Below are 12,101 nucleotides of genomic sequence, written 5' to 3' on the forward strand. Positions count from 1 at the left end.
CGTGTCCACCTTGGATACCCAATAATTGTAAGGCACAGAGGAATGTCGGAGTACAGTTGTTCGATCTGCAAGGTACTCCTTGAGCATCTGGGCAAACTTAGGATTTCTTGTGGCACTACCCCGCACCTCAGGGGCTGTGGTACGTGAGGGGCTGAGAAAACTGTCCCACATCTTAAAGACTGTTCCACTACCTCTGGCGGATTGGACTTGTGCCTCTCTCGGCTGTACGCCTTGGTTGTCCACTGATTCCTGACCTATGCCGCTAGCGTTTTGTGAGGGGAATGCTTTGCCTACTTCCGTGACTATGGCCTTCCGGAACTGCTGCATTTTGGTTGACCTCTCCGCCTCGGGAATAAGAGACATAAAGTTCTCCTTGTAGAGTGGGTCTAACAGTATTACCAACCAGTAATGATTGTCGGCCAAGATGTTCTTAACGCGAGGGTCACGAGACAGGCAGCTTACCATAAAGTCAGCCATGTGCGCCAGACTCTTAACAGCCAGGACTTCAGTAGCCTGACCAACACGATGACTGAACATGCTGTCCTCCTCCTCCTCATCTACCCTGTCCTCTGGCCAGCCACGCTGAACCGAGGATATGACTGGTGTGCATGTCATATCCTCAATTTGGCCGGAGAGTTGCTCCATGTCTTCATCCTCCTCCTCGTCATAGTCCTCCACTGCACGTTGTGATGAGACGAGGCTGGGCTGTGTGTTATCACCCACACCCACAACTGTTTCTTGCTGCAACTCATCGCGCTCCGCCTGCAATGCATCATGTTTGTTTTTGAGCAGAGACCGTTTTAGAAGGCAGAGTAGCGGTATGGTGACGCTAATAATGGCGTCATCACCACTCACCATCTTGGTGGAGTCCTCAAAGTTTTGGAGGATGGTACATAGGTCGGACATCCATCTCCACTCCTCAGGTGTTATGTGTGGAGTTTGACCCATATCCCGATGGCTTAGGTGATGCAGGTACTCAACAACTGCCCTCTTCTGCTCACATATCCTGACCAACATGTGCAGAGTTGAATTCCAACGCGTGGGGACATCACACACCAGTCTGTGAGCCGGAAGATGCAAACGGCGCTGAAAACCGGCAAGGACGGCTGAAGCAGTAGGTGACTTTCGAAAATGTGCAGACAGGCGGCGAACTTTTACCAGCAGATCAGACAGCTCTGGGTATGACTTTAGAAACCGCTGAACCACGAGGTTGAGCACATGGGCCACGCATGGAACATGTGTCAGCTGGCCTCGCCTCAAAGCCGCCACCAGGTTCCGGCCATTGTCACACACGACCTTTCCTGGCTTTAGGTTCAGAGGTGTGAGCCAGTGATCTGAATGCTGTTTCAGAGCTGTCCACACCTCTTCTGCATTGTGGGGTTTGTCACCTATGCAGATTAGCTTCAGCACAGCCTGTTGCCGCTTTGCCGAGGCAGTGCTGCAGTGCTTCCAGCTTGGGACTGGTGTGGAGGGCACAGTGGATGAGGATGCGCAGGAGGAGGAGGAGGCTGAAGAGCATGACATTCCGGAGCTGTAGAGTGTGGGTGAAACACTGACTGAGGTAGGGCCTGCAAACCTTGGTGTGGGAAGGACGTGTTCCGTCCCTCGCTCAGACTGGGTCCCAGCTTCCACAATATTAACCCAGTGTGCCGTCAACGAGATGTAGCGGCCTTGCCCACAAGCACTTGTCCACGTGTCTGTGGTTAGGTGGACTTTGGGTGAAACAGCGTTGTTCAGGGCACGTGTGATGTTTTGTGACACGTGGTTATGCAATGCGGGGATGGCACACCGGGAGAAATAGTGGCGGCTGGGGACCGAGTAACGTGGGACAGCTGCCGCCAATCAGGTCGCGGAATGCTTCTGTCTCCACCAGCCTAAAAGGCAACATTTCCAGTGCAAGCAGTCGCGAAATGTTAGCATTTAGAACTGTGGCATGTGGGGCGTTGGCAGTGTATTTGCGCCTGCGTTCAAAGGTTTGCTGAATGGATAACTGAACGCTGCGCTGGGACAAGGACGTGCTTGATGATGGTGTTATTTCTGCGTAGGCAACTGCAGGTGCAGGACCGGAGGAGGCTTGTTCGCAGGCAGCATGGACAGGGGATTGGCTCGCATGCACAACAAGCGAAGACGTAGCAGTGACATCAGCAAGCACTGCTCCTCGACTCTGTTGTACTTCCCACAAAGTCGGGTGCTTGGCTGACATGTGCCTGATCATGCTGGTGGTGGTCAGGCTGCTAGTTTTGGTACCCCTGCTGATGCTGGCACGGCAGGTGTTGCAAATGGCCTTTTTAGAATCATCTGGAGCCAACTTAAAAAACTGCCAGACTCGGGAAGACCTAACATTTGTACAGGCACCTTGTGTCGTGTTGTTGTTCCGGGGAACGGTTGCCTGACTTCTGCCTGGGGCCACCACCCTGCTTCTTACTGCCTGTTGGGATGCTATGCCTCCCTCCCCCTGTGCACTGCTGTCCTCGCTCTGCATATCCTCCTGCCAGGTTGGGTCAGTTACTGGATCATCCACCACGTCTTCTTCCTCTTCCGCACCCTGCTCCTCCTCCTGACTTCCTGACAATTGTGTCTCATCATCGTCCACCCCTTGTTGAGACACGTTGCCAACTTCGTGAGAATGTGGCTGCTCAAATATTTGGGCATCTGTACATACGATCTCCTCATGACCCACTTCAACATGAGCTGGCGAGAGGCCAGAATGTGCGAATGGAAACGTGAACAGCTCTTCCGAGTGTCCAAGTGTGGGATCAGTAATGTCCGAGGACGTGTACTCAGCCTTGTGGTAGGAAGGAGGATCAGGTTCTGAAATGTGTGGTGCAGTATCACGGCTACTGACACTTGACCGTGTGGAAGACAGAGTGTTTGTGGTGGTGCCAATCTGACTGGAAGCATTATCCGCTATCCAACTAACAACCTGTTGACACTGGTCTTGGTTCAAGAGCGGTGTACTGCTGCGGTCCCCAAGAATTTGGGACAGGACGTGCGAGCGACTAGATGTGGCCCTTTGTTGTGGCGAACTTAGAGCTTGCCTACGACCTCGGCCTCTGCCTGCACCAGCATCACGTCCACTTCCTTGTTCCTTGCCAACGCCCTTGCGCATTTTGCAATGCTGTGCTGACGTGTATTCACTAGACTTGTGCGTTATATCCAAGTTTGTGCAAATCGTGCACCTGTACGCTGCCACCGACAGGCACACACGTGCGGTTTTTAAATGCAAGCACGGACGCACTAAGAACCTAACAGGTTTTTAGGAGCGACAATTACTGAGAAGTCTGACACTATCTGGACTGTTTTACACTGTGTACACCAGCCCCAGATATGATGAAGGCTGGTATACGGTCACCACTAGGAATGGCTATATACCCTGCCTGCCTGCCTGTATACTGCTACAATAGTCCTGACAAGGACTCTTCTGGTCACTAGCCTGTATTCCGACCTGGCTATACCCTGCCTGTATATAGCAACAATAGTCCTGAGAAGGACTCTGCTACTGTACTCCGACCTGGCTATTCCCTGCCTGCCTGTATACAACTTATTGTATGTCCTGAGAAGGACTTCTGGTCACACTGTTTGCAGCCCTGCTCCGGAACTAACTATAAAGGGCCGCAAACCTTTCCCTGAAGCAGCAACCCTCTCCCTGCACTGACTGTCTGGATGGCTGTGTGCAGAGCACAGCGCGCCCGCCGGTATAAAGGCTCGGTCACGCTGTGCAGGCCGGCCAATCACTGCAATTCCACAACTAACAGGGCTGTGGCATTGCAGTGGTCTGCCAGCCAATCCCTGCATGAGGGCTGGCTCTCAAAAGAGCGCCAACATGCAGGGATGAAGACCACGAGTACAGCACGAGTATTGCGAGATTACTCGGTCCCCGCCGAGTAGCCCGAGTACAGTGATACTCGTGCGAGTACCGAGTAGTAACAAGCATACTCGCTCATCACTATTCTTTACAGTTCGAGCAGTCAGACTGTGGAATGCCGACCACAAGAGGTAGTAATGGCAGATACTAATAACTTAAGATGTTTTCTTCAATACACACATTACAGATAATTTGATAAAAGTGATAAAAAATGTATAATTGGTGGCGGAAGGTTGAATTTGATGGACCGAGGCATTTTTTAAACCTATGTAAATGCAGGCAGCTACAAATGATAAACCAATCCTTGTTGGAAACCTCTGTATCATCTTGAGAACACATGAAATCCTCCATGGTTTTATTTAGTGTCAGCAACCCTGATTATTGATTTCGGGGGGTTTGATTTTACAACATTCAATCTGTGATAAAAGCAGCTTGGCAATGTGTTTCTCCTTGTCAGTGAAAAAATGTGGCGATACCAAATATATAGGTTTTTTCTAAATAGTGGAAACAGAAAAAACAAAAAAAAAAAAAAAAAAAAGTAAAACAAAAAAAGAGGGCAGCAATAGGGGCCCTGTGCCAGCCACAGGGGGCCGTGGGCAGCAATAGGGGCCCTGTGCCAGCCACAGGGGGCCGTGGGCAGCAATAGGGGCCGTGTGCCAGCCACAGGGGGCCGTGGGCAGCAATAGGGGCAGTGTGCCAGCCACAGGGGGCCGTGGGCAGCAATAGGGGCCCTGTGCCAGCCACAGGGGGCCGTGGGCAGCAATAGGGGCCCTGTGCCAGCCACAGGGGGCCGTGGGCAGCAATAGGGGCCCTGTGCCAGCCACAAGGGGCCGTGGGCAGCAATAGGGGCCCTGTGCCAGCCACAGGGGGCCGTGGGCAGCAATAGGGGCCCTGTGCCAGCCACAGGGGCCGTGGGTAGCAATAGGGGCCCTGTGCCAGCCACAGGGGGCCGTGGGCAGCAATAGGGGCCGTGTGCCAGCCACAGGGGGCCGTGGGCAGAAATAGGGGCCGTGTGCCAGCCACAGGGGGCCGTGGGCAGCAATAGGGGCCGTGGTGCCAGCCACAGGGGGCTGTGGGCAGCAATAGGGGCCGTGTGCCAGCCACAGGGGGACGTGGGCAGCAATAGGGGCCGTGGGCCAGCCACAGGGGGCCGTGGGCAGCAATAGGGGCCGTGGGCCAGCCACAGGGGGCCGTGGGCAGCAATAGGGGCCGTGGGCCAGCCACAGGGGGTCGTGTGGCATCACTGGGGGGCTTTATTCAATATAAGAGGGCCATATCCAGATTAAGGGGGCTAATTTTAGGATGGGGGGGGGCTATGAGGGATATATACCCTATATAATTTGTTAGACGGACACTTATTATAAGACGGACCCCATTTATTTAAAAAAAAAAAAATTCTCTTTTCCTTCACCAAATTTGGGGGTGCATCTTATAATCAGGTGCGTCTTATAAAGTGAAAAATACGGTAAGTAAATAAATAAAATGAAAGAAAATTTTAGTTGTGTCGTTATTTTCCAGACCTGACACGTTTTTCATTTTTTTATCAATGCAGCTATATAAAAATTTGTTTTGTCGTGGCGAATTCATGTTTTTATTGAGAACGTGTTCGCTCCAATAATTTTGATTGTTATTTATTGCATTTTTTTTTAAAGCCACCGAAAAAAAAAGCGCAATTTCATCATTTCGATTTTTTTTTTTCATTACAGCATTTAATCAATATTTTCAATAATAATAATAATAATAATAATAATAATAATAATAATAAATAATAAGTTTTCCAAGTTTAATATTTTTTTTTTTAGCCCCCTTTGAGGGTGCAAACCTGCAATCTTCCGATCTCATACTAATATACCACAATATTGCAGTTAGTAAAAACTCCCTGTCTTTGATGATGCTAGAAAGTTTCATGCAGCTAAAAAGATGCAGTAAAGTAAATGTTTCTTCTTACCAAGTGATATTAAAGCTTCGTAGTTCTCTTTCATCATGTTCTTGTAGAGGTCTCTCTGCCATTCCTCGAGCATTTCCCACTCCTCGTCTGAAAAATAAACCGCTACCCGATTCAGAGTGGCCGGAGTCTGGAAGAGACAATAATGATGGCCCTGGCATCAAATCACGTTGGCAATACCGTCCTATAGGTTTATACTGGAGTAAAAGGACTAACGACCCACCGGTCATATGATATAGCCAGGGTGATAGTGCGCATAGAAAAGCACACATCAACAAGGCTGGTGAACCCCTAAAGAACAGCCCTACAAAATGATGCAAAACTTAAGCAGGTTTATCAGGAGGGTGTGCAGTCAAGAATAGGGCAGCAAGTTTAAAAAAAAAAAAAAAAAAAAAAAAAGAAGTATAAAAAAATCTGCTCACAGCACCAGGCGTAGATTGTAAGAGCCCAAAGTGCGCCTGTCCATAAATATGGTGCAATTCATTCCGGTCATCTACAGTTTAAAGAGGTTTTCCACTTTTTAGAAAAATAAAACCAAACCGCTTCCTTAAATGAAAAGTAAGGGCTCCTTCACATTGCATTTTTACCTACGTTCTGTGGTCCTGTCGGGGCTTCCATTCGAACCCCCCCCCAACCCCGCAAAACAAGTTTCGGACGCATGCGCTGTTGGGGCCATTGACTACAAATGGAGCAGACGGAGTATGTGTGTCCTCTGTCTTGCACCATTTTTGGGTGATACGCTTTCTGCAGGCGGACACCCAGACACAGTTTACTACTCCTGGGTGTACACCTGCAGAAAGCATATACACCCAAAACTAGACAGCTACTACTCATGCTCCCCCACTAGAGATCTGGTCTTTGTGTTTGGATGTAGCATTGACATCTCAACAACGAAGCTCATCACTGCTGCAGCCAATCACTAACGTACACAGCTCTGCCAATGTGGCCAACAAGGGGCGCTGAGCTCAGTGATTGAGAACATCAACACTGCAACCAGTCAACATGAGGTTATCACTGGACTGGAGGATAAAGATGACAGTAGTGGGGTCTTAGAGAAGGCTGCTGGTGCCACAACAAACCCTCAGTCTCGTACAAACGTGTAGTGGGGTGGGCAGATGGAAGCTGGTGCACGCTTGAACAGAGGATACCGTGTTTTTCCAAAAATAAGCCCTCCCCCAAAAAACCCCTAGCAGGGATTTTCAGCATTTTCGGAGCAAGGTTTAAATATAAGCCCTCCCCTGAAAATAAGCCCTAGTCGCGGTTCAGTAATGAAGTGTCAGTGCAGCTAAAAAAGTTAGATACTGCAGGACACTTCATTATAGACAGTGGCACCCGGCAATTACACTCACCCGACACTGAGCGGCAGGACCTGCAGTGATCACGCACACACACACACAAACATCGCATCCATATTCGGATCGAATACACCCTCACCTCATCCAGCGACACCGATCTCTTCTCGCCGGCAGAATCCTATGAGGCAGTGCAGTGGAGCGCAACGACCTGCAGAACAGGACCTGCGGCCGGACACGTGACTTGCTCTCATCATTCCCTGTGGCCGGAAGTGCTGGATGTGATGTGTGTGTGCGTCTGCGATCGGGCTGCCTGCGTCTGCATGTCAGCCAGCAGCAGGGGAGAACGGCGTGCAGCAACCACTGGAGATCACAGGAGGACCTGGGAACCACGCAGACGTCCGGGTCTGGTGAGTATGAGTCTCCTGGGGGGTGTGTGTGTGTGTGTGTGTGTGTGTGTGTGTGTGTGTGTGTGTGCGCGTGCGTGCGTGCGTGCGTGTTCTGCTTTTTTTGGGGGTAAACTTACCCCCCCAACTGTGTTTCTCCAATAATAAGACCTCCTCCAAAAATAAGCCCTAGTGCTTTTTTTGGGAGGCAAAAAAAAAAAAAAAAAAAAAAAAAAGACTGTCTTACTTTTGGAAAAACACGGTAGCACCTATTTCTGTGATTGACAGCAGCAATTGGTGTAGGATTCAGAGTTTGTAACCCAGCCACCTGCTCTCTGGTATGGAGTGGGCTCTGCTCCTGTTAGGACAGCTATGTAGTCCTTTTTAGAAAGTTTTACTCTACCTCTGCCCACACTGCCTGATTGACAGCTCCTCAGTGGCCCTCCTCCCTGCCATCTCCCACTGCTCAGCACAAGCTGCAGATGTCAATTCGGCTGGGTGGGCAGGTGAAGACAGAATTACACTGGACTCATTTTTAATACCTGGATTATACAGCAAAGCCAAAATGGATTTTCAAAGTACCGTATTTTCGCTTTATAAGACGCACCCCCAAATTTGGTGAAGGAATAGAGAATTTTTTAATAAAAATGGGGTCCGTCTTATAATGCCAGTTTCCGTCTAACAAATCATATAGGGTATATGTCCCCCATAGCCCCCCCCAATCCTAAAATTAGCCCTCTGAATCTGGATATGGCCCAGTGATGCCACATGTCCCCTATGCCTGGCACACGGCCCCATGTGGCTGGCACACGGCCCCATGTGGCTGGCACACGGCCCCATGTGGCGGCACACGGCCCACTATTGCTGGCACATGGCCTCATGTGGCTGCACACGGCCCCATGTGGCTGCACACGGCCCCATGTGGCTGCACACGGCCCCATGTGGCTGCACACGGCCCCATGTGGCTGCACACGGCCCCATGTGGCTGCACACGGCCCCATGTGGCTGCACACGGCCCCATGTGGCTGCACACGGCCCCATGTGGCTGCACACGGCCCCATGTGGCTGCACACGGCCCACTATTGCTGGCACACAGCTCCCTGTGTTAGATATCGCCCCATGCTGCTGCTTTTAGTAAAATAAACTTTCCTTACCTTCTCCAGCATTGTCCTGTCTGTGTCCCCCTCCTCGGGGTTGAGCTCCGGCCTCCTGCATTTCCTGGTTCTCGGCCGGTCATGTGATCGGCACAGCAGAGTGAAATCTCTTGTGCCTTATCACAGCAGCAGGGGGGAGGCCGGGCAGACACGCTGGAGGCGAGTTAAAAGTTTATTATTTTACTGTTTGCAGCAGCATGGGGGCCATAGCTAACACGGGGGAGGGGGCATGTGCAATCAAAGAAGGGCGCAGGCAGATATAATATACACTGCTGTCCCAGCCCATCGCCGCGGTGCACTTTCAGCACCATGGTGGTGGACAGCGGCTGTGCATATTATATGAGCGGGAGCAGGAGATCAAACGCTGCTCCCAGCTTTCACAAGTCCCCCTGCAGAGCTCCAGAGCTGCCCGCACCTCCCCTGGACTCTGTAGTGTATAATATATATATATATATATATATATATATATACATACATACATACATACATATACATATATATACATACATACACACACACACACACACACACACACACACACATATATATATATATACACCTATATTCGGATTATAAGACGCACCCACTACTTTCCCCCAAAATTTGGGGCAACAAAAGTGCGTCTTATAAAGCGGAAAGAAGGGAATTTTGTTTACTTACCGTAAATTCCTTTTCTTCTAGCTCCTATTGGGAGACCCAGACAATTGGGTGTATAGCTTCTGCCTCCGGAGGCCACACAAAGTATTACACTTTAAAAAGTGTAACCCCTCCCCTCTGCCTATACACCCTCCCGTGCATCACGGGCTCATCAGTTTTGGTGCCAAAGCAGGAAGGAGGAAACTTATAAATTGGTCTAAGGTAAATTCAATCCGAAGGATGTTCGGAGAACTGAAACCATGAACCAAAAGAACAATTCAACGTGAACAACATGTGTACACAAAAGAACAACAGCCCGAAGGGGACAGGGGCGGGTGCTGGGTCTCCCAATAGGAGCTAGAAGAAAAGGAATTTACGGTAAGTAAACAAAATTCCCTTCTTTGTCGCTCCATTGGGAGACCCAGACAATTGGGATGTCCAAAAGCAATCCCTGGGTGGGTAAAAGAATACCTCGATAAAAAGAGCCGAAAAACGGCCCCCTCTTACAGGTGGGCAACTGCCGCCTGAAGGAGTCGCCTACCTAGGCTGGCATCTGCCGAATCATCGGCATGCACCTGATAGTGTTTCGTGAAAGTGTGCAGACTCGACCAGGTAGCCGCCTGACACACCTGCCGAGCCGTAGCCTGGTGTCGCAATGCCCAGGACACCGACGGCTCTGGTAGAATAGGCCTTCAGCCCTGCAGGAATCGGAAGCCTAAAAGAACGGTAGGCTTCAAGAATCTGTTCCTTGATCCACCGAGCCAAGGTTGACTTGAAAACCTGAAATCCCTTACTCTGGCCCGCGATAAGGACAAGAGCGCATCAGACCGGCGCAGGGGCGCCGTGCGAGAAATGTAGAGCCGGAGTGCTCTCACCAGATCTAATAAATGCAAATCCTTTTCACATTGGTGAACTGGATGCGGACCCAAAGAGGGTAAGACGATATCCTGATTGAGATGAAACGGGGATACCTTAGGGAGAAAGTCCGGGACCGGACGTAGAACCACCCTATCCTGGTAAAACACCAGGAAGGGGGCTTTGCATGACAGCGCTGCTAGCTGAGACACTCTTCTGAGTGATGTGACTGCCACTAGGAAGGCCACCCTTTGCGAAAGGCGAGATAGAGAGATCCCGCATCGCTCGAAAAGTGGCTTCTGAAGAGTCGTCAGCACCCTGTTAAGATCCGAGGGTGTTAACGGACGCTTGTAAGGTGGGACCGGAAAGCGCCGATACTTGTCCCTTGAGAGAGCCGAGAGACAAGCCCTTGTCCATTCCGGATTGAAGGAAAGAAAGAAAAGTGGGCAAGGCAAACGGCCAGGGAGTAAAACCCTGATCAGAGCACCAGGATAAGAAGATCCTCCAAGTCCTGTGATAGATCTTGGCGGACGTTGGTTTCCTGGCCTGTCTCATGGTGGCAATGACATCTGGAGATATCCCTGATGACGCTAAAAGCCAGGACTCAATGGCCACACAGTCAGGCTTAGTGCCGTAGAATTCAGAAGGAAATATGGCCCTTAAGGCAGCAAGTCTGGTCGGTCTGGGAGAGTCCACGGTTCACCCACCGTGAGGTGCCACAGATCCGGGTACCACGATCACCTCGGCCAGTCTGGAGCAACGAGGATGGCGCGGCGACAGTCTGACCTGATCTTGCGTAACACTCTGGGCAGTAGTGCCAGAGGAGGAAATACATAAGGCAGTCGAAACTGCGACCAGTCGTGAACTAGCGCGTCTGCCGCCAGAGCTCTGTGATCCTTGGACCGAGCCATGAATGCCGGGACTTTGTTGTAGTACCGAGACGCCATTAGATCGACGTCCGGCGTTCCCCAGCGGCAACCGATCTCTAGAAACACGTGCGGGTGAAGAGACCATTCCCCTGCGTCCATGCCCTGGCGACTGAGAAAATCTGCTTCCCAGTTTTCTACGCCCGGGATGTGAACTGCGGAGATGTTGGAGGCTGTGGCTTCCGCCCACAGCCGAATCCGTCGAACTGCTCGGAAGGCTTGACGACTGCGTGTGCCGCCCTGGTGGTTGATGTACGCAACCGCCTTGGCGTTGTCCGACTGAATTCGGATCTGCCTGCCCTCCAGCCACCGCTGGAACACCTTTAGGGCTAGATCCACTGCCCTTATCTCCAGAACAGTGATCTGAAGGGAGGACTCTGTCGGAGTCCAGGTTCCCTGAGCCGAGTGGTGGAGGAAGACGGCTCCCCACCCTGACAGACTCGCGTCCGTCGTGACCACAGCCCCGGCTGGGGGCCGGAAGGATTTTTCCTCCGCCCAGGAAGTGGAAAGAAGACACCACTGAAGAGAGGTTTTGCTGCAAGGGAGAGAGAGACGTTCTTGTCTAGGGACGTCGACCTCCTGTCCCATTTGCGGTGTCCGATAGAATCGGACGCAGACGAAACTGTGCAAGGGAACTGCCTCCCTTGCTGCCACCATCTTCCTGAGACAGTGCATGAGGCGCCTCAAGGGGTGACTGGGCCCGAAGGAGAGATTGCACCCCTGTCTGTAGTGAACGCTGACTAAGCAGCGGAAGCTTCACTATCGCTGAGAGAGTATAAAACTTCATCCCGAGATAAGTCAGTGATTGGGTCGGTGTCAGTTTTGACCTTGGAATTTTGATGATCCACCCGAACCCCTGGAGAGTCTCCAGAGCAATGGTCAGGTTGTGTTGACATGCCACCCAGGAGGGTGTCTTGACTAGAGGATTGTCTAGGTAAGTGATCACCGAGTGGCCCTTGTAGGACCGCCACCACTGCTGCCATGACCTTGGTGAAGACCCGTGGGGCTGTCGCCAGGCCGAATGGCAGTGCCACGAACTGAA

At 51.2% G+C, this 12,101-nt stretch overlaps 1 protein-coding gene across 1 annotated transcript in view; it reads right to left on the minus strand.

Moving 5' to 3' along the window:
- Positions 1-12,101, minus strand: part of LOC142251155 (uncharacterized) — a 75,393-nt gene that overhangs the window by 19,319 nt on the left and 43,973 nt on the right. Inside the window, 1 exon segment of the mRNA XM_075323686.1 lies at positions 5,814-5,940. Coding sequence (XP_075179801.1) covers positions 5,814-5,940 — 127 coding nt within the window.

Source organism: Anomaloglossus baeobatrachus, chromosome 9, assembly GCF_048569485.1.
Source record: "Anomaloglossus baeobatrachus isolate aAnoBae1 chromosome 9, aAnoBae1.hap1, whole genome shotgun sequence".
NCBI classification, from domain to species: Eukaryota; Metazoa; Chordata; class Amphibia; order Anura; family Aromobatidae; genus Anomaloglossus; species Anomaloglossus baeobatrachus.